At 25.1% G+C, this 24545-nt stretch overlaps 1 protein-coding gene and 1 pseudogene across 1 annotated transcript; one reads left to right on the top strand and one right to left on the bottom strand.

The window, feature by feature from the left end:
* Positions 1 to 3368: 3368 nt before the first annotated feature.
* Positions 3369 to 3612, bottom strand: LOC107628530 (protein transport protein Sec61 subunit beta pseudogene; annotated as a pseudogene).
* Positions 3613 to 12689: 9077 nt separating this feature from the next.
* On the top strand, positions 12690 to 16514 carry AFO (Plant-specific transcription factor YABBY family protein). The gene is made up of 7 exons (XM_016328643.3): positions 12690 to 12973; positions 13061 to 13213; positions 13544 to 13685; positions 14845 to 14893; positions 15483 to 15558; positions 15782 to 15856; positions 16304 to 16514. The coding sequence occupies exons 1-7, from the start codon at positions 12863 to 12865 to the stop codon at positions 16370 to 16372; spliced, it is 675 nt and encodes a 224-aa protein (XP_016184129.1). The 5' UTR covers positions 12690 to 12862; the 3' UTR covers positions 16373 to 16514.
* Positions 16515 to 24545: the final 8031 nt, after the last annotated feature.

Genomic DNA, 24545 nt, shown 5'->3' with positions numbered 1-24545 from the left:
ATTTTTTAAGTTAGTTTTTAAAGTTTAACCCACTTAATTTTTCATAAAATATTAAAAGATTATAATTAAAGAAATAATTAGCTTAGTGAATATACATGTTTAAATATTATAAAAGACATAAGTTAACTTTTACCATTACACTTTTATTTTAATATAATAAAACTCTTTCTATATGTAATTATGGGTCAGTTTTTCTTGCCTAATAGATAACTTAACAAGTGCCCTCTTAATGCAAGCCTGATTGAAATATAACGGCAATTTGAAAAAAATCGTCGCTAAATGTTGTTCTAATTACAACTCTAACTAATAACCGCCGCTATATGTGCTACAGATTGCTGTTTTGCGGTAATTTTATAAAATTGTCGTAAAATTTTCACCGCTATTTGCCATAATTGTTGTAGTGTCTTGCTAAAGTTTTTGTTTTTTTTAATCCTTTGAATGAAACAACTGCATGCACCAACACTACTACTAATAATAAAAGAAATTGTTATTACAAGACCTGAAATAACAGCTCTTTGCAACATAAACAGATCCTAAGCTGTACCTATTTGTGTGACACTGAAAGTAACATTTACAAATAAATACACATATTTCACTGTTTAGGGCTAAGAAGCCTAAATTGACAAGTGTCATGCAAAGTATTACAACTTCTAAACAAACCCTATAGCTGGAAGTGACAGACATCTTTTTCAGCAAAGTTAGGGTTACTACTTTGCAAGAAGAGCCTACAATATTAGCAGAAAGCCAAAGCATAATAACTAAATTGGAAAAAAAAATTATAATTAAATCAAAATTAAAATATACAGTGCATATTTTTTATTTTTTTATTTTTAATTTTTTTTTCTTGCAAAGGACAAATGAAAGCCAACGAAATTTAAAGATCTCTGAATTTACTGCTATCACTGACAGGTATTTACATGTATGTGTGTATGAGAAAGTGATGTCTGAGGAGTCAAATCAATGATCCATTCCCCGGAATATGTGTGTATGACATCTCCTTAACTAATTAGAAAAATTTCATTCCTAAAAAGTGAAAGTTACATGTAACATGTTCATTATTCATATTTATTAATTTATTAGCTAATCATAGAAATGGTGCATTATTTCATTTAATTAAAAGACTGAATATATATACTCACGCCAAAAAGAGATAAAAAGAAATAGATACATTATTTAGTTTTTCTTTCTATCGGTCTAGGTATACAAGAATAAGCTCACCATCATTTTAAAGTTTATAACTTATAGAAAAGATTTTAAATATATCAAAAATACTAATATTTCAGTAATTTCAATCATTAATTTTAATTATATATATTCTATAATTTAGATCAATAATTAAAATTATTAAAAATATTAATATTTTAGTATACTTAAATTTTTTTTAATTTATATATATTGTCCAAAATTTGGACCTAGCAAAATGCATGGCAATATAAGTTGTTTTGTAAGCTTTTTATTTAAAAATCAATTCTTAAAAATGTGATTATGTTATAATCAAACGCTATTCCAATTCATAACTCTACTCTATATATCCAAAGACCAAAAAAGATCTACAAATTAGGCAAACTCCTAGAATTATTAGAGAAAGAAGAACCGAGACATTCACACAAGAGGTGTAGGTATTTCATATTTGAGTAGGATAGGAAGAATGTTGACTTTAAAAGTTGGCCGAATCTTTTATTCAAAAAGGAAATTAAATACTTAAGCAACTACTAATTAATTATCTAATTAATCATTATCCTTATAGTTTAATTTCTTCATGTTTAGTCAAAGGTTCATTGTTGTGGTGAAAACTAATTTTTTTAACAGTAATACTAGAAGGCCAGCATATTTTATTATTTATAATTATTAATTAGTTATCATTAATATTTTTATTGATGTAAGATTATATTTAATAGTGTAAAATTACACATTTTTTTATTGGTTAAATACTGGCTAAATTTTAATAAAAGTGTTGTCTCTTAGACTTTTTTTTAATTTAATAAAAAAAATACGTGAAAAATTATATCTCTAATGTGTCTCTTAACGTAAGAATATTTTTTGAATTTATATAATTTTAATAAGAGGAGTGTTAGGGGGCAGCAACTTTTGTGATTTGTAGCCATCAAATAGTCATCAATGATGATTTGATTGGTGTGAGAGTTCATCTAATGGCTCATTTTTCTTTGTTGGTTACATGCTGGCCAGAATTTGAAAAAGTTGCTGGCCCTATACTTTTCCTTTTTAATTATTGTACAAGTCTTCTTTTACATTTTGTTTGTCTTATACTAAAATTTTTTATTTTAAGAATAATTGAATAATAAATTTTTAGAAACAAAATAAGTAAATACCTTATTTTATTACTATTACAATTTAGGAATACTGCTACATCACTCTTCCAAACTCAATAAAGAAAAATAGGAACATGCTGACTTAAATCAAAACTAGGGTAACAATAAGATTTAAAACTAACATTCATAAAAAAATTAAAAAAAATGAAATCCCTCGTAAACTAACTTGAGATTAAAAATCACAAAAAAAACTACTGTAGACCATGAATATTTATATTTATTGCCAAAGATTCAAATTCTTACTAAATTTTCATGATCTCTCAACTTTTTTTATGTTATCTAGATTATTTTTTTTATTAATTTAATGTTGACTATAATTAATTATAATAAGAGTACATAAGTTTAACTATAATTTTTTTTAATTTTCTGTTTTCTTTGATGAATTTTTTCCCTTCTTTAGCGACAGTAACCAGTATCATCAAAGAGGCCATTAAGTAGTGAGGAAGTGTTAGATATTTATGTTATTAATTTGTTCGAAAGTATTCTTTCATATGGTGACAGAGCAAAAGTTCACAACTTGAATAGCAGATAATGGTGGCTTCTGTTCTGACTTCTAAAAAGTTAAAGTATTAAGAGGAAATATAGGCAATATTAGATGCTTATTCGATATAAGTTATCAACTCCTATGCGAAGTCTTCCTGTTCACTGGATCGGAGGAATGCATAGCCATAAGAGCAGCAAACCTAACAAACCATGCATTCCGGGTTTGAGTTGAGTTGTTTATACATGTTCCGTCATTCAACTAAGCTTAGGAGTTTATTCTTCAATGATATCAAGTACCAACCATATTCTACTAATGTGTTATCACTTTCAAGTAATAAGCAGTGACTAAAAACTATTAACGAGAAAAAGCTCAAAAAAGCGCAGAAACACAAGATATAACAGAAATATATCTTCTCAGGGTCACTACTGTTAATTAATGTTGAAAAACTATAGTAAAAGTAAGGGGATGAATCCATCAACGAAAAATTTAAATTTCACAACAGAGACTGAGTATATAAAATACAAAAATGAACTTGAACTACTTGTCATTTATCCCTATGCCTCCCTTCCCACAAAATAAAGTTTGCCCATCACATCAAGGACGACAACAAATGCAATGAAGCCAATGCTCATTACAAGAACCACATTTGGAGAGATTTTGAGCCCCGGGCATCATCAGTGTAGAATTGAAGCATGGTTCCGGCTGCTCCACCGCTGGTTGTTCTCCTTCTCTCCTTCTCCTCAAGCTAGCAGCTGCTGCTGCACTTCCTCTTGGAGGAGCTGTTCCTCCTAAAGCCATTTTTCTGTAACGTACATTCAAATAACAATAATGTTAAAACTAACACCTTAATGCAAATACCATCTTAAAATCAATAGACACAAGTTCAGTTTCTCATAAATTACACAATACCGCCACAAGTTTGAAATCTAGAACCATGGTTCTAAATTGCGGTTGCAACGTGAATACTGTGATTGCAAAAACTTGCATAAGAAACGCAACTGGTGCTTCTGTAATCACAGCAATTCAAAACCCTAATTCTAAAAGTAAAATTTAAGATCTAAAAATTAAGTTTATGCAGAGATCAAGCAATCGATTTTTGAACTAGCAATCGATTTTCAATATGGTATATTATTATTTTATTATAAAAATTTAAAATTTAAAAGATAAGATTTATTTACATATTACTTACTTAATTAAGGTTTTAACTTCAAACTATAATATTAATGATTTGATAAGAGAAAAAGCGTGAAAGTTAAGAGAGAAAAAAAAATAGTTTTTCTCATTTTAAAAATTTTAAATGAATTTATTTTGTAATTAATCTTATGTGTCTTACTGTAATTAATTATCATTAATATTAAACTAATAAAAAAATAATTTAAGTAACACCCTCTCAAAAATAATTTGTTATTTTCTTTTAAACGGATCTCTTTTATAATGAATGAATATGCTATGGATTTAAAAAAAAAATGATTAACTTTATGTACTCTTTATGTATTCTTATATAATTAATTATTATTAGCATTAAACTAATAAAAAATAATTTAGATAACACCTTATAAAAAAAGAGTTTCACAAAAGCATGTGATGAAGACACATAAAGATCATCTGATTTACATGTTTCAAAATTTTTAAATTCATCATATTGAAATTTGATAATCCAATTTAAATAAACATTTAAAATTTTTTAATTTTAATTTAATACAACACTTCTTAAATTGGACCCTTTCAGTTTTTGCATTAAATTAGACGGTCAAAATTTATACTCATAAATTATTTCACACTTAGATATAACACCTTAATAATTCATAATACTCTCAATAAAAACAATTTTCGGTATGCATGCCCTAGTTTTTTCCTTTCCATTATTTGCTTTTAATTTCATTAGTGGAATCCCAGTTCTTAGAATAGAATTCATCATTTACTAATTCAATCTAAAGGGTAGAATATATACTCTTGTCTTATTAAGTAAAAAAAAAAAACATTTATTCATCACGATGAATTATATAAGTGACTAATATGTTAGAACATAGAAGAGTAAAAGTACTACTGTAGCACCTACAAGGTTAGCTAAGTTTAACTTGCCATTATTCTATTCATACATAGTATTAGATATAATTATTCATATATTTTTAATTATTAATTTAAATTTTTAGAATAAATTATTTTATTATATAATATTAGAACTTTTTTTTATGACTAAAAAGTCTAAAATTCTATTATTCTTACCCCCAAAATATAAAACTTAAGCATAAAGCAAAAAAATAAATTAAAAAAAAAAACATATACAAAATTCATATACTTCAAATCCAAAAATGCTCTTACATAAAAGAGCGTGCTAAATATAAATATTCACGTGCTTTTATTTATCAACTTAGCATTTTGAATTAAGTGGTTTTATGAGCACAATATTTGACAAATAATCCCCATCAAATTAGTTGAAAAAAAAAATCTAAAATAGATAAATACAATGCAACAAAGGAATCAAAATGAACAGTGTCTCTCTCAATAAAAGAGGATCACTGGATCAGGGTACTGTATGTGTGCACGATGCAATATAATTGACTGCAAGAAAGAAAGAAAAGAATGGTAAAAAGAAAGTGTGAATGAAATTAATGGGTGAAGTGAGAGGTGGGTCACAAGCATTGATCAAGTTCTGAAAGGGTTAGAAAACAAGATGGCGTCTAAAGCATAACATCTTCATTGTAGCACTGACCCTCCTTATTAGGGTTTTTCATTCATTTTTATTTTTGAAGGCAAAAAGTGTGTGTGTTACAGACACAGGAGGATTTAACATACTCCCTCCATTTCCCAGTGTTGGTCTTTTAAATTTGTTGTGTATTAATTAGAAATGGCAAATAATTAATTGCCTTAGAATTTTAAAAATAACATAAGCTAAGTAATAAAATAACTAAAATACCTCATAACTACTTTCATATATCCTATAATGAGTGTAACTTAGTAAGGATAAAAATGCCATAAATTTTTTTTTTTTTTTGTATGATGAAGCTTTGAAATGACAATCAATTTAAGATAGGTTAAATTTTTTAAAAGACCCAACATGATGAAACAAATGAAATATTTAAGAAATGTATGTCTTCATAACATTTATTTTAAAAGGTTCCCCCTTTTTTAAAATAAAAGATCTACCCACTTTTGATCCCTTAAAAAACATGATAAGAATATTGGCGGACTATTTTTTAAAAGAAAAAGTAATATTTTTACTAATACAACATATTCCAAAAATATATAGTTCATTATTAGTTAATAGATGAAACTCTTTTAAAAAGTTCCCATTAGAATTCATAAGATCAAGTGTGAAGCCTATAATTAAACCCTAGATTGAAGCAATACTAATAGAAAGAACAAAGATTTGATTTGATGGAGAGAAAATTAGAAGTAATGATGAAATGGAATTGTAGTAAAACGAGGAGATGACAGAGACTGTGAAAGCCTCTTAAGTTTGAAAACAACAGATGAATGAGGCAAAGCTAATCACTCCCATGCACACGTCCCTTTCCCTCTCTCTTCCCCCACCTCTGCCGCCTCTGCATTCTCTCTCTCTCTTTCTCTCTCTATTATACACACACCAACCCATTGGGAATGCCAACATTTCAAATCATTTTTTCTCTTAAAGAAAAAAAAAATTGCTACTGCCAGCTATTAGGGTTGGAAGTGAGTCAAGCCAACTCATGAATCAGCTCGAGTTCGACTCATTAATAGTTCGATAAGTTAAACTCGTGACCTGGTGTGTCAAGCTTAAATTTGGAATTGAGTTCATAAATTAAATGAGTTGAACTTGAGTTTGAATAAATTCGACTCATTAGATCGTGAGCTGGCTTAATTATATATATATATTAATAATTTTAATTATTTAAAATTTTATATTTGTTTTTATATATAATTTTGACGTAAGACATAAATAAAAAATTTATAATTTATTAATAGATAAATAATATATAAAATTAATTTTTTTAAATATTTTTTAAAATATTTAAGTTATAATTTATTGATATAGAATTATACATTATGTTTCTATTATTTGAGCTAACTCGTAAGCCTGAGCCAGTTCGTGAACTTTCGGTAAGCCGAACTTGAGTTTAAGAAATATGCTCAATTGTTAATGAGTCGAAGTGTGAGTCAAGCTCAATTTTTGTGAGTTGAGCTTGAGCTTGTTCCAACTCGACTCAACTTGGTTCACTTCCAGTCCTTCTAACTACTACTACTAAACTTGTTCTATACATACATTGTTACTTAGATTTCTAAGAGTAAATTGTTAAAAATGTATTTAAATTAGCAAATTTTTTACAACCATATTTTTTTAAAATTATTTATGAAAATATATTTTCAAAGTATTTTGTAATATGACAGTAATTTGTATTTGAGAAATCAATTGTGTATTTGATTTGGAATTTTGTGAGAAAATTTGTATAAATATTTTAAAAATTGTATGATGAAACCAAAATTTAATCTATAACTTTTTATTTTTTAAAAATATTTTTGGTTTTTGATAAAAAACACAAAAAGATTCCATTATTTATGAAATCACAAAATTTAAAGGATAAAAAATTCTAAAGTTTTAATTATTCTTGCAAAAAATCTCGTTAAAAGTCTTAGTATCTCTAAAACTCTTTAAGAATATATATCTAATGATTGAATACTTTTATTATGTTTTAAAATAGTTTGAGAATAATTTTGTCATTAAAAGTTCAAAAGATATTTTTATTAACAATTTGATCACTTAAAAATATTTTTTGTGGATTACTCTATTTCAATTAGTCTAAAACTGGTTCATTTTATTTAAAAAATAATTTTTAAATTTAAGTCATATTATAGAGTTTTTAAAAATTTAAATAAAAAATATTATTCTCGTACGTATTATAGACCGATCTAAGCTGAATTGATGTAACACATTATGCTAATAATATATTAATATATTTTTATTTAGACTTTCTTTATAGGTTGTAGTAATTGTATATTAGTACTTTTTACAGAGAGTTGAGCTATAAAAACTAAAAAGGAATACTTGCATTGTAGACTAGAATAGACTACAATGGTGAGAATGTTGTGCCTAATATACTAGATGCAGGAATTGGAAGATTAAATTTGGATGAGTGGCAATAAAGTAAAATTGTTATAGGCGTTGACCTAAAGGGACAACAATTTCTTGTTTTGACTTATTCATTGTTGTTATATTGGTGTATGCTGTAATTATCTTTTAATTTAATTTGCTGACATAGGAAACAAGAAATAGATCAAAGCAAGAGACTTCTTTTTCCCTAAAAATTTTTTTGGGGACAAGTTATTTACTTCGAGGGAGTTTTAATTTTGTTATAAAACCACTTCTTTCACGACTCTTTAAGCAGAAGTCTGAATTTTTGTATAAGTTTTTTTCTTTTTTTTTTTATTTATTTTAGGTTAGATTGTTTTTAGAATCAACAAAAATTGAACTCTAAATTTTTAAGTTATAAAAGTTTTGATATTATGTTAAAAATTTATTTTTTTAAAAATTAAAATTAATAAAAAGTATTAATTAAGAGTAAAGTATCGTTTTTATTCTCTAACGTTTGGAATAAATTCAAAGTTTTTTTAATATTTAAATCATCCTATTATTAAATTTTTAATGTTTCAAAATCGTCTTAATATTATCCTGCCATAATGCCATTAGAAATCTATTAACTGAGTTGATGGTGGAACAAAATTGAGAAGATTTTAAAATGTTATAAACTTAAATAGGATGAAAATATTGAGGAGACTAAAATGATACATTACTCTTGGAAGAATTACTAAATTAAGTAAAATAAAATAAAATTTTAATGGATTGAACTACATTACAAATTCAAGAATTTTACTCATCACGAAATATTTATAAAATGACTAGCAGATAAACTTTTGAAAAAAGAAAAAAAAGTGCATGATACATATATAATAAAGTATAAATTATACCTTTTATCTTTAATGTATTGAACTTTTTAATATTTAATTTGAATAAATTTTATTTTTTACTTTAAAATAAATTTTAATTTTACTCTTCAATAATATCAATTTTTTTTTTAGAATACATAGTCATTCAATTATTTTTTAATCACATCTAAGTAAATTACTCTTAATTACATTTACTTTTGTTCTAAGTAAATTTGTTTTTTTTTTTTATTTTACTTTTTAATATTTTTACTCATCATAGAATATTAAAATAAGCATAATACATATATAATAAATATAAATTATACTTTTTTGTCTTTAATTTATCAAACATCTTTAATATTTAATTTAATTAAATTTTATTTTTAATTTTAAATTAAATTTTAATTTCATTCTTTAATAATATCAATTAAGAAATGAGAAGTTATTCAATTAAGAAAAAGTATTTGGAGTCAACACTCTTTGATCAATATTGTAATCAATAATCATCACTTAAAATTGAATATTAAAGAAAATTAAAATATAAAAATGATAAAAACACTCAAAGTTCAAGCAAAAAATTATTTAAAAGTCAAATAAAATAAAATCAATTTAGAATATAAAATTTAATATTTAAGTTTTAGTAGTTAAGGTAGCTAGAAATGACAGTAGGTGACCGGTGATGGCTGGGGGTGGAAAAAATTATAGTATTATGGAAAAGAATAAGGAAAAAAAAAAATTTAATAAAGATCCTAATGAATTATTTTTTTTGTGTTAGCTAAAATTGGGTGATTATTGTTGTTGGTTCTCTAGCGCTACTTTTCAATTAAAATTTGATAAATTGATGGATGCATATGTTTTTTTGTTTCTTAGCGTTTATGTTTATAGTTAATTTTTTTTTTATTAAAGATAGGAGATTCGAACTCGCAATCTCTTAATTGAGTATGAAGAGACTAGTTAATTTTACCATAAATATTTTAATTATTTTAAATTTGTTTTTATTTAAATATATTTAATTTTGTTTTTAATATTTTCATATCATGATATTATTTTTTTTAAAGTTTAAATTAATATGAAGAGATACATAAATAGTTATATCTTTAATATACTTTTTAAATAAGAGTTTTTTATTTATTTAAATTTTTGTATAGACTTTTTTTATTTCATATTTTTTTATTGGAAGGTAATAAAAATCGAATTCTAAAATTTTTTATCATAAAAATTTTAATATTATATCATAATATTATTTTTTTAATTTAAATTGATAAAAAGAAACACATAATAATATATTAAAATATTCACTAAAAAATACAATTATGACAAATAAAATATTAAGAATAAAATTGAAATTAAAGGTAAATATACTCATTCCAATAAAAGCGATCTGAACTGGTCGATAGCAATAGCCAATAGGTTGAATTTTGAGAAAAGTTTGTCGACAAGATTAGTAGTTTAATACCGGATAAGTCATAAACTTTCTTAATAAAGAGTCATTCCACTTACTTCTTTATATTTGGGATTAGGTAATTTTCGGCTAACCTTTTGTATAAAAAGAACTGACTTCTGACAGGTGATATAATAAGTTTTGAGTGGTACTACTTTGTTTTACCAACATGGAGCCGAGTAAGGTAATAGATACTCTTAATTTTTATTCAAGATTTTTAGTTTGAATTTTAAAAATAAAAATATGTACTATATAAGATTCCTATTTTCTTTATTAGATCTCACTTAAATTGGGTCAGGTTAACCGGATACCTGCCTATTACTAAAAACAAATGAACTTATCAATACCCAATAAAAAAATGTTAAATCTTAAATAAACTATATTAATAAGATCAATGTTTTTGGTTCATTTTCAATGGATTATGGATCCTTTTTTACTTATATGCAACTCTTATTTTTAAAAATACTCTCCTAACTCATGATTGAATAGTTTGAATGGTGTAGATTTATCGAAAAGCTAACATGGTGGCAGATGACCTTATAAACAAGGAATATATTTAAACTTTGCTGTATATTGTCTATTTTAATGTTCCTATCAAGTTTATTTATATAAACCACAACAAATATATTTGAATTATCTACTTGGCATTGATACTTTGAATTTGTATCCATAAAAATATATTTAAAATATTTAAAAATACGATAAAAATAATAATAAAAATATTTATTTTTCTATAAGTGACAAATTTTTATATTTGACAAACTACTTATATATTTAATTTAAAATTTTATAGAAATATTTGGATAATTATTTAAAAAGTATATATAATAAAGGATAAAAATTTGATCGCTAGATTTTTTTCCTTTGTTAAAAGTATTCTTAGCCGTTAACAAAAAAATTGCAAAAAAAATTTAGTATAAAATCACTAAATTTTAAAGATGAAAATATTTTATTCTTTTTATCATGCTTGTAAAAAATCGTATCAAAATTTAATTTTTAAAATATTTTTTGAGAATATACATTTAACATTGAATATTTTTGTCGTATTTTTAAATAATTTAAAAGTATATTTTACGATAACAAAATTTAGAATATTTTTTATCAGTGTCAAAATAATTCGAATACAATTTTAATGGTTTATTCTTTATTCAGTGATGATTAGAGATGAATTTCTTTTTCACACCTCACAAGACAGTTTTCTTCTTTGTCTCAAAAGATTTTTTTTATTATAAAATAAAAAAAATTGTTTTTCAAAAAATATTAAAACTTTATATCCCATAATCTAATTTTTTTTAGGTGGGGATAAATTCATCGTTTCCCCAACGAACTTCAAATTTCTAAATTTTGTTTTGTGTTAGAGAACACTATTCTTACTACACTATTGTTGCCTGTATGCATGTGATATATACAATTGAACAAATAATAATTTGAACATATGATTTTATTTTTTTTTAAATGAGTTTTCAAGGGTATGTATTTTTTAAAAAACTCATGTAAAAAAGTTATATTTATTGTCTGTCTAGTATTCAACTTCTTAACTTTTTTTCTTATCCAAATTAAATCAAACTATATTTTTTTTAAAATTAAAAATTTTGATCATAGTATATAATTTTTTTTTTAATTAAAAGCACATAAACGATTGTGAAGCTTAGAAATTTGAAGTTCGGCAAAAGAACGACAAACTTTATGAATTTTATAAAGTTAGCCAGAAGTACAGCCAACTTGTGTAAAGTCCCACATCGGTTGGGGAGGGGAACGAAGCATGCCTTATAAAGGTGTGGATATCTCTCCCTAACATGACGCGTTTTGACAAGTGAATGTGGGGGTTTCGACTATCATCCCAATCGTAAAAAAAAAAGTTTGATTCTGGGATATAAAATTTTAATAATTTTTTTAAAAAATAATTCTTTTATTTTATAAAAAAAAAATTCCTTGCCTTGACTCTAGCCGGTATTTTTCAAAAGAAAAAAAAAGTTATTTAAAAGAAAAGTTCTAATATTAAAGAATAATTTAGATTATGAAATTATTTATGAATAATATTACATAACTAATAAAATTTATTATTTTAGTTAATATTTTATATCATAAATTTTAAATTGTTAATTTAAATTCTGGTATATAATATAAAAATAAAATATTAACTAATATTAATAAAATCTATCAGTCCATCATATATTTTTATACGATAATATTAAAAAAAATTAAAATTTATTTTATTTAATATTTATTAATTTTAAAAATAATTAATAAATATTAAATAAGACAAATTTAATATTTTTGGTTAATTTTTTTATATCAAACCTCTCGGTTTTCTATAATATAATTGAGTGGTGTGAATCCATATTATTAAGGTATAAGATGAGGTTTGAATAGTAATAATTTGGAGTTAGAAGAAAAAGCAAATAGACACAAGAGTGAAGAGCAAAAATGGAGAGTAAAGAAGCACTTTTTGTAGGTACATTCTATCCTTTATTACTTAAGTGGCATCTCTCTTAACAGTAATAATAAGTAGTGAAGAATCATCATCATTCATGAAGATAGAGAGAGGATCAGATCCATAGGAAGTTTATCTGTCTCATCTCCCTCTTTTCTCCTCACTCACTCACTCACTCACTCATCACTGATCAGTCAATCCCATCAATCAAATCAGAGAAAGAAAATAGAAAGGAAAGAAAGCAAGAAAGAAGAATCAAAATAATTAACATTATGTCCGCTTCATCCACAAGTTCCTTTTCACCGGACCAGCAACAACAACTCTCTTCTAACACCGACCAGCTTTGTTATGTCCATTGTAACTTCTGTGACACTGTCCTCGCTGTATGTATTATCATCATCACCACCATCACCATAATAATATAATCCCTTTTCTTTTTCAGCTTCAATTCACCCTTCCTTTTTGTTTAGGTGAGTGTTCCTTGCACCAGTTTGTTCAAAACTGTCACTGTGAGATGTGGCCATTGCACCAACCTTCTCAGTGTCAACATGCGTGGCCTTCTTCTTCCTTCTTCCAATCAGCTTCACCTTCCTCACTCTTTCTTCACTCCTCAAAACCTTTTGGTAATCATTTTTTTATATATTACACCTACCTACCTCTCTAGGGCTTTTAAATCAAATCAATTTGGGTTACTTGACTCATTATCGAAACTCGAATTTCACTTTATGCATGCAACAACTCATTGACTCGCAAAAAATTCTTAATTTATAATAGATTAGTCCTTACCTGTCGGATTAAAAAATACAATTCGCAACCAAAAAACTTTTTAGGGCTTTCATTTTTAGAATTTGTTGCTATTATTTTGTTCTGCTTTAATTTTCTGTATGTCAAGTTCAGTTCTCTTATTTATGTATATATGCATGATGATAACATAGTTTAATTTAATTTTTCAGGAGGAGATTCGAAATGCACCATCATCAAACATGATGATGAATCATCATCAGCTTCCAAACCCAAATGATTTGATGATGAGCAACATTAGAGGAGGATCAATAGATCAAGAAACTCCAAAGCCTACTCCACCTGCTGCTAGACGTGAGAATTTTCTCTTTCATTCTCTCCCTTTTTTAAAAAAAATTAATAATAATAATAATAATTCACCTACATTTATAATCCCAATTTTTTAATTTCAATTTTTTTTCTTAATTCCTGAGGAGTGTGCGGTGTGATCAGAGATTCTTCTGATGATACCACCAAATATAAAAAAAAGGCAAAGAAAAGAAAAGAAAAAAAAAAAAACACTTTTTTAAGCTCAGATCAGTGATATAGCTATAGTGGCCCTATAATATTAGTGTTGCTATTATTTGACCAATAAAGTGAGAAAACAAAAGTTGTTTTTCTCTATCAAATACTCACTTGTCAATCTCAAAAAGTTATTCAAAGGTTTCTATGCATTACTACATACAATTGCCTAAAGAAAGATCAATAATTTTTACGTACCTAGCACAACCACATTTTTCTCATGATTATTCATTTTTTCTTTCTTTCTCTCTCTTACTCTCTCTTTTTCCCTTCTTTTCTTGTGCATAATGTTTAAAGTTACCACCAGAAAAAGCACACTTTTGTGTTTCAATTTGATTTGATTTGATTGTTTAAACATTGGACTTCCAAAATTTTTCAAACTTAGCCTACTTTTTATATATCTCTCACTTTTCACAATGAAATTGAAATCCTAAAGGGCTTATGAAAGTAATACCTTTTTTTCCTTTTTTTTACCCCTTGAAGGTACTGGAATTAATTAGGGTTTTGTTAAGGATATTTTTAACATTTTAAAATGAAATTCATTTTTTAGTGCATTTAAAGTATTGAAAATTAAAATATTAACTAGTAATTTACTTTATCAAAACCTAATTATTAAAGGAATCAAAGCTTGTATAAACTTAATGAAAAAAATTTGTGGTCTTTTAATTTTTTTTTTTTTTTACTTTTAAATGTATGTCTCCTTTGATGAATACATTGAGTGAGACAGAATTCTCCCCCCGGAAATATAGTGCTGAATCCATAGAGAGAGTGTGATTGTTAAGAGAGATACTATACTATAATAATGATGAGGTAATGATATAGAAAGATCAAAAGAGAGAGAGAGAGAGAAGGTATTTTATTTTAGGGCCAAAAAGGGTGAGCAATGTGATTTTTAATGTTGGTGTCTGTTTGCCTGTGGCAATGTTGTCCATTGTGTGTTTCCATTGTCCAGCTCCAGAGAAGAGACAGAGAGTTCCATCTGCCTACAACCGCTTCATCAAGTAAGTTTAATTCATTTCATGTTATTATTATTAGTTACTACTAATTATAAATTAATGATTTGTTACCATTATTTTGTTGGTATATATAATTTTCCTAAATTTAGAATTTAAAGATTTGTAGTTACATCTATATTTTTTAAATATTTTAATTAAGTTTTTATAAATTTTTATTTTTTAAAAAAATACAATAATTATAAAATGTTTACTATTAAAATTTTCTACAGTTTATCTTACATCAAACATAAAAACAAAAACTTAAAAAATGTGTATTATTTTTTAATAAAAAAACAATTAGTAAGAACTTATTAGTTGAACTTTTTTATTAAAGACTCAGTTATAAATTTTAAATTATAAAAATACAATTTGATAACATTATAAAGTCTCATGGAATAAATGTATTAATTATTTTTTTAATAAAAAGTTTTTTCTTTTTTATCTTTAGCAAAGAATATTTATTAGAAAAATCCTATATTAAATACTGGTTATTGTTATGAATCTTTTTCTTATTTATGTTGCTAATTAAATATATGCATGAAATTATTATTCAAATTGCATGATCTTGATTCTTGACACATCATTTGAATTTTAGGGATGAGATCCAACGTATCAAGGCTGGGAATCCTGATATAAGTCATAGAGAAGCCTTCAGTGCTGCTGCAAAGAATGTGAGATCCAAGGAGAATCTTAAATCTTACTCTCTTAGGGGACTTTTTTTCCCATTTTAGATTATTCCCAATGCTTGCGACTTAAATTTTTTATTTTTTTTAAATTAATTAAACACATATATGACATATCTCTAAATACATCACTTTGTTCCTTATTTTTTTTTTCAAAAAGATTTTTCTAATTTATTTATGTGTGGGGTCCATATTTTTTCCTTTGTTTCAGTGGGCCCATTTTCCACACATTCATTTCGGACTTATGCCTGATCATCAACCCGTGAAGAAAGCTAATGTTCGCCAGGTACTTTGAGAGCCCTAGATACTGTATGTTAGTATATGTATGGATATATACCCCTTCTTTTTCAAAAAAAATATTTTTATTTTTATTTTTTCAAAAAATCCTCCTAGCACTCCTTTGATGTAGTCATCGAAGTTCTTGGTTGGCCCAACACCGCCATCCTTCAGCATGACCATCAGGTGTGCGAGGTTGAGAAAAATCGTGACATAGAAGCGAAAATAGTGACTACTGATTTATAATGACAGTTTTTTTTAGTTATAATCACGGTTTTAAAATGTGACGAAATATGACAAATTATTGTAATGTATGTTATGCAAACATTTATTATAATCAAATTTTTTTTTATTAAATTTAAGTATATAAAATAAAAAAGGATAGACAAATATATGCAAAGGAGTCTTCTCTTATTTCTAGGGTTTTTAACTTCAAAATCTGTGTTTGTGAGTGTAGGAAGCTGAGGACGTGCTTATGAAAGATGGGTTTTTCTCACCGGCAAATGTAGGTGTCTCTCCCTACTAGAGGAAAAAATAAAAGTGATTAATATATTAGGGTTTTGAATGTGTTACTCTCTTGTCCTTAAGTAATATAATGTTGTACTAAGACTTTGTCTTATGCATATTAATGTTGTGCACTTTTGTGTTAGTACTTCTTAGTGTTAAAAGTTGTTAGCAGTTATATCTTTTCAAATCATCATGACTAGTTGAAGAGGGTTATATCTGACCAAAGCCTAGGAGTTAGATTAGTTCATCTGAAAATTACTACTATTATTATAATGGTATATTTTCTGTTGAACTGGTCCCCTCATGAATTAATGGCTTATTAATTATTCGTAATGTAGAAAGTTTACACTATATATTTCCAAGGTTTTCCTTTTTACTGTTTTCTCTAACTAAAGAAAGTAACTTCCTAAGAAGGCTTAATATCTTTCACTAAATTCTACTCCAAATTATTTTTCAAACAGTAAATGGTTACTAAAGTTTGAAAAGTAACAAAATGCTTGAAGAATTATATTTAAATTTTTAATGTATTCATATTAGACAATTAACAATTGAACTCTTAATATATTAGCTAGAATTTTTTAACCTCTTTATATTTAATAATTTAATCATTTAATTTAGATACACTGCTGGCTATCATTAAATAAAATAATTTTTCTAGATAGATATTCAAATAGACATGAAAATAAGTGAGCTATTTTGTAAATATGACAACACGTGTTGTATATTATTTTGACAGTACATTCTAATTTTGAAAATCTAGATACAATAATATATAATCTATAGAGATATGGAGATGTTTGGTGCCTAATTTTTTTTACTAAAATACCCTATATCAAATATAATTTGTAGAAAATATTTTATATATATTATTTCTAAAACTTGAACCAATTATTAAAGATATCTAATTTAGAGTTGAAAAATCTGCCATGTTAATTAATCTCATATTTAATTATAATTACATAATTTAATTTGTAAAAAATAAATTATTTAGTGCCTATTAATTAGTACATTAAGATATTTTAAATATCTTAAAAGGTTTCGTAGTAAATATTATTATGCTATTGCCTATCGCCCGTTGATAAGAAGTATATAACTAAGCTACTAGGTTTTGTTTGTTCTTTATACTAGCATTTATCTATTTTTTAGTACTACCACCATTAAAATATGCTTACAACAATGTGTAATAATGAACGAGTCTTAATGATAAAAAAAATATTTATCTATACAAAAAATTAATGATAAAAAATGGATTCAATATTTACAAAAGATTATTTTCGTTTGACAAAACAAAATCTTAATGTAAATTGTCCTTTAATTAATTTTATTTATTTTTGTTCAAAACAAAAATAATATTTTGTAGGTATTGAGACAGTTTTCTTTTTATAATCAATTTTGCCAACATTCAAATACTTAATGATAAAAAATAGTAATTTTTTCTGTTGGATAATAATTTGATACATGTTTTTTTCCCTAATAATTAATTTGACGTACGTATATATGGTGTTGATTTAAAGGAGGATTATATAAAATAGAGGAATCGTTTTTCCTACCCTATATAAAAATTAGAGGAGTATTAGGGGCTAGCAGAATTTGTGATGTTTAGCCATTAATTAGCTATCATCAAAATTTTTAATGCTATAAGATGACATCTAATGGTATAAGATTAATTATTTTTCTTTTGATGGTTAGGTGCTGGCCAAATTTCAACAAAAATGCTGGTTCCTAGATTTTCTCCTTAATTAAAGGATACTAGTACTTATGCATTTTATGTTCATGCATGTGTGCGTGGAGCGAGTATGCTACTGTTGTTTATTTTTTTAGTCTTCAATGAGTGTTTTTTTTTTTTTTTTCACGGATCTGAGTTTTGTTAAAAAATTATTACTAACTAATAAATTACCGTATAAATAAAGTATGATTTAAAACTATGGTAATTATTTGACCAACTAAAATTAATTAGTGTCTTTTTTTTTTTGTATTGTGTCTTCTTTTTTTTTTTTTTTATATAAGTGTCTTCTTTTTTTATTATTATATTTTTGGACATGAGCCTACCAAACCCAACCGTAGGTTTCTCTTTCAGTTTTAGGCCACGTTTTAAAACCCAAAAGAATCAAATAGGGCCAAGTCCAAAAATAAACAGCCAGAAAGAAAAATTATGTCCATAGTATCTAGTAAGTAGTAAGGTTCCAAAAACCGACATGAATATTGAATTATTTAGATCATTAGATGATTGATTTAAAATTTTAGTTCAATTGTTTTAACCGAAATTCAATTGAAATATAATAAAATAATATTAAAATTATAAATAAACACACAAAATATAAATATAAATAATTAAATGTTATTATATAAATGTACAAATATGTTTTCTTTCCTATCTAATAATTGAATTAGGATAGGAGAATTATTAATTGGAATTTAATAATTATACAAAAGGGTAAATTAGCATACTTTTTTATCTCTAATGTTTGCGATTTTCTTTAAAAATATTTCTAACGTTTAGTTGCATTTAATTTTGTCTTTAATTTCGTTTTACGTCAAAAAGTACCTCTAGATGTTAGTTTCATGTAAAACGTTAATAACGAAATTGAAAATTTTCACTGATAGTTTTGACACACATAAAAAATGTTAGGGACAAAATTAAATTAATCAAAAACGTTAGAGACAAAATTGAAAGAAATTAAAGTTAGGAATATTTTTGAAAAAAATTATAAACATTTGAAATAAAAAATATGCTTTATCTTTACAAAAAAATTTTTATAATTCACCTTTTATTGACTACTTATATAATTGATATTAATATATTTAAAATTAAATAAGCAAAACATGTTTTTTAGAAGTACGAATTTATCAAAGTTAAAGTATGAAGTATGAACTTTTTTTTTTGGACATTGACCATTAAGACCCAACTTATCCAACCAAACCCTAGCCCAATCTAAATTTCCTAATTCATTCAATTTTAAAGTATATAGATCTTCTTCCTATCCTTTCCCTTTCCCTGCTCAGCGCTCCAATTTACCACGGCAGGTAAGGATGAACCTTTTTTAAACCAAGTAAATAAATAGGGTAAATGCTATAATGATGAAGGGTCTTTTTTTTTAGGTGATGAAAGTGACGTGGGTAGTATTATTTTATGACGCGTGTCTTTGATATAGTTTTTTAGGAGATATTGTCTGATTAGAGTCAGTAATCCTTCTGAAATTGTTCCCTTTTATGATATAATTAGCTCAATGTAAATAAACTATAATGAAAGTGATTTATTTATTGAGTTTTTTTTTTTGTGAATTTAGGTGTGATTTTTGTCATTCTATGAATATAGAGTTCAATCTTTATTATCACATTAGAGTAATCCGCAAAAATTTCACGACTTTAAGAACAGAAAATAATTGCATGACAAAAAAAAAAGAGAATAATAATAATAATGTTCATGAAAAAAAATTCAATTCTCTTGTTGGATATATTAAATTATTTTTATTATTATATTATTTAGTCTACTTTATATATGCTATATAAGACTCTACTACTCTTTATTTTTTAATCTTTCATACCAATTAGCAAAAAGTCAAAAATTCTTTCAAGCACGTTTAAATTTGTCACATTTTTTTATTGAATATATTCAAATATATCATGATTATAAAATTATTTATATTTTTAGTATTTTTTATTCTCATTCATTCTTTTAAACCCAAGTAAGTTTAAATTTGGCATATCTCCTTACTAAGTATATTCAAATATATTATATTTTTGGTATTTTTTATTGTCATTTATTTTTTAAAATTGTTTTCTTTAATTATTTGCAATTCAAAGGATGCTATATAAAAAGATAAAGTATGACAACTAAAACAAATATAAAAATAGAAACAACAAATGAAGATGTAATTTCAATTCTAATATAAAAGGTTTATACCTTTTTTAAAAATAAATAAATTTATATTTTTAAAATAAAAAATTATATTTTAATTTTATTATATTTTAGTTGAATAATTATATAGAATTATATACCAATTATCAAATAAATACTTTGCAAAATATTTTTAATATAAAACAATTCAAATTTAACATTAATTTATATATTCTCTACTCAATCTCTAAATAATATAATACTTATTAGAATATATTATATAGTATAAATAATTTATCTCTTCACGCATCGTGCGGATTTTGCTCTAGAAAGTTTTAAATATCAGTGGCCAAAGCTAAACTAACGAAGACTTCCCAATTTTTTTTTTTATTTTTTAAATTATTTTTTAACCCGATAAGTTTAGGACTAATCCATAGCAGGAGACTTTCTAATAGTTAAATTGAATATTCAATAAGGGTGGCAAACGGTTCGAACTGAGCTAACCCATTTGCAAACCAAGATATATTTCGAAAGTCTATTGTTATTCTAAGTCTTATTGTTTGTTTGGTTGAAATTAATTCATAAAAAGATTTAGATGTGTAGCATTACTTTTTTTTTAATAAAACTATTATTTCTATTGATATGTCAAAAAATAAAATTTAGTTAAAAAAATATGGACTTCAAATTTAAATGAGAGGATATTAATTTAAAAATTTATAAATTTTGAAATTTAAATCCAAAATGTTAAATGTAACCTAAATTTTTTATTTAAACTATAATTTTTTTTGAATAATTATTGCAGTTTTTTAAATTTAAATTTTTATAATTTTTTTTTCGGTAAAAAATATTTGTTTTAACTATCAATCCCAAATGAATTTGTTTATATGTATTTGTGTTAATTTAGGCGGGCCGAAAATCCAAAAATATAGGCCAACAGCGATTTGATGATTTTACTTTTGAATTTCATTTTACATTTTAATATACTTATTATTTTCATTTTACATTTCTTTTGGTTTACTTTCATTTTACATTTCAATTCCGTTAAAATTATTATTTTCTTGGTCCAAAACTGATTATTTTCTTGACTTCAAAATTCAAAATCTTTTATCATCCAAAAAATTTTCCTTTAAATAGTCTCAAGTAATAAAATAAGATGGAGGCTACTACGATAAAGTTGTCATTTTTATCTTTTTGTAAAGACGTTTTTTATTTTGTGGTTGTTATTGATTTAAAAACGTATCACTAAAAGTGCTGTTTAAAGAGAAAGTGTTACCCTTAATCGTTAACTTGACTCTGATACCAATTTTTTAATTTCGACTTTTCTTTTAATTCTTCTTTCGAAATTTCTACTAATTCTTCATATTTTGCTTCGAATAAGTTTATAATTTGTATAGATTCAATTGGTGGTGCTCTATTCAAAGAATTTTGATAAAAATAATTTGCAACTTCATAATCTGAAGTATTAACCATTTCTATAATTTCTCTTGTATTTGTTATATGATTATCTATTACTAGTCCTTGATGTATATTTATAATTCTGATTTCATATTTATAATTTTTTAATTCTGTTCTAATTTCTATCATAATTATAATATTCTTTTTTACATGGATTATTATATATAAAATCTTTTATCTGTTTGTCTTTTTCTTTAATATAATTTCTTAAATCCTCAATAACTTCTTTTATTTCTACACTTTCTCTTGTTTCTAAATATCTTTCTAATTTTTCAATTTCATTCTCCATCTTTTCTTTCAACAGCTTTAATTCTTTTAAACCGTAATATGGTTTTTCAGGCATTTATAAATTTCCTAAATTTAATTCCAACTTGTTTATAATTATTCTTATTTCTATCTTTTTTATTATAAGATCATCAATTTCATCCTGAAGATTATTTAATTCTTTTTTATACTCCTCTATTTTATTTTTTAATTTTTTTGCTCTTTTACTTTTTATTTTATTTTCTGGTTTTTCAATCTTTTTAGGCTTCGTAAATTAGGTAATCTTATTATAATTCCTAAAAATAGTTTTGTTTAACATTATTTATTTTAGAATTTCTACAAACTCTATCATCGATTCATGACTATTTTCTAGAGATTCTATTAATTTTTCTAGCTCTTCAACTTCTTTTTTCAGCTTGTTATAGATTATTTTTAGAGCTTTAAATGCTCTTTGATTTATTTCAGAAAATTACAAATAATTCAAACGATTCTCTCTTTCAAAGAGCTCTTATTTCTTATCTTGATAAGTTACATATATTTTTTCCTTATCTATTGTCATAATTTAATATTTAGGGTTTTATTTAATTTTTTGACCTTTTTTGTTAATTCTTTTATTTCAGAGTTTTCTTCTTTAATTTTTAATTTAGATAAACTTAAAGGACTATTGATTTTAGATTCTCTTATTTGAAAATTTGATGAAAACGATCTTCTTGATGGTTCTTTTAATAATAGAACTGGGTTTTTAATAGTTTTATATTTTGGCATTTCTGTTTTTACAATTTTTTGAAATAATTCATCGACATAAATTCTTTCTCTGTTTTTAAATATTATACTATGATGGCTATTTGTTAAAGCATAATTTATTGCATATGTAATTGAAAATGGTTCATCATCTTGTTCCATTAAACTTTTTCTATGAAATTTATAAGCTAAACTTATAGATCTTCCAAGATTTTCAGTTGATAAAGGTATAGCATATCCAAGATGGGCATTAAATTTAACATTTACATTTGCCAAATTTCTATGAACAATTTCAATTATTTGATCTATTGGGTCATCAGTAATTCTTTTGTCACAGATTGCTAAACTTATTGGTGAATTAATTCCTTTCATATATGTAGATTTGATTAAGACTTGTATGGTACTAATATGAATTTATCCAATTTTAGATCTTTTTTGTTGATCCTTAATTTTCTCAATCTGTTTACTCAATTCTTCATCATTTATCAAAGCTATTTCAAGTTCTCCATTAGCAGATTTTATTTTTACAGGGGCTTCAAGTTGAATTTTTCCATAGTATATTATATTTTTTCTATTAAAAACTTCTTTTAAAAGACTTTGTTTATTAAAATTTTCATTTGATTTGAGATTTAGTTCTATTTTTAGAATAGCCTATTTTTCATTATCTAATAAAGCAGTTAATCTATAATAATCAGATTCTTCCATTAATTCTAAGCTTTCTAAATAATTCATAACTAAGAGACTAAGACAAAGATGTACCTTTCTAGAGAAAAACTTCCTTTATTTAGTATATTTTACATAAGGTGTTTTTATCTCCAGAGGGGAGATTGTAGATATTAACTCCATAGGGGAGTTTAAAACTATTTTTCCCTAAGGGAATTCTTTGTCAGACTACAGAATCACCTCGGCAGCTTTCTCCTTGCTCTCCTAGCATATGAGTACTCTTAGCCTTCTGTTTTCTGTTTTCTGATGCTTTCTACAATTGCCTAAGCAATCTATTTATAATGGTTGGGTCTGATGGACAATTCCCATTCTTACCCTTCTTATGACGTCATTGCTTACGTCATTGTTTACTATCTTGCACCAGCTACATTATTGGTGCTTTATGACCTAAACGCTTACGTCATTATGCAATAATGTTGAGGGATGTTTCAGATGCACTATCCTCCTCTTTTATCATGTGGGTGGATCTCATTTTATTATTGCTTTCTTCAGATATTTTCGAGGCGCATAGCTGGCACCTGTGGTCTTCTTTGTCTTTTATCAAATAGCAGAGATTCCTTCTTATCCCTTCAGGGAGCTTTTCTAAAAGTCTAGATAAATTGTAGAATGCTGATTCAAATTCTACCAAGAGTCTCATTTCTCTTTCTTCAATTTTATTTCTTTTACTGGACACAAGCAGAGTATTTCTACTTTTATAATTAATTCTTGTGTGAGATTCTTTCGTTATTTTTTGAGTTCTTTCAAAGACCCTTGCTAATGTCACTACAAGAAAAAGCAATATTTGTAACAAAAAAAAAATTGTTACAAAAATCAAAATTTTGAAACAAAAGAATTTTGTAACAAAAAAAGGGGCCGTTGCAGTATATCCCGTTACAAAAAATTTTTGTAACAAAAAATGGAACTGTTACAATTCAAAGTAATATTTTGTAACATTTTTCTGATACAAAAAATCAGAAGTCGTTACAAAAGTCGTAACAAATTTTGATCTTCAAGGTATTTTTTGTGACAATCTATTTTTTTCTATCATAAAATTTTGTTACAAAATGTAACTTGATTTTGTAACGTTTTTTTTTTCTTTAGTTACAAAAATAAAATAATTATTTTGTAACAATTTTTTAAATACAAATTGCATACATAATATAAATATACTGAAATATACTAAAATTAATTA

Source organism: Arachis ipaensis, chromosome B2, assembly GCF_059453495.1.
Source record: "Arachis ipaensis isolate K30076 ecotype BB chromosome B2, ASM5945349v1, whole genome shotgun sequence".
NCBI classification, from domain to species: domain Eukaryota; kingdom Viridiplantae; phylum Streptophyta; class Magnoliopsida; order Fabales; family Fabaceae; genus Arachis; species Arachis ipaensis.
Note: the sequence above shows the minus strand (reverse complement) of the source record. Positions and strands in the feature narration are given on the sequence as shown.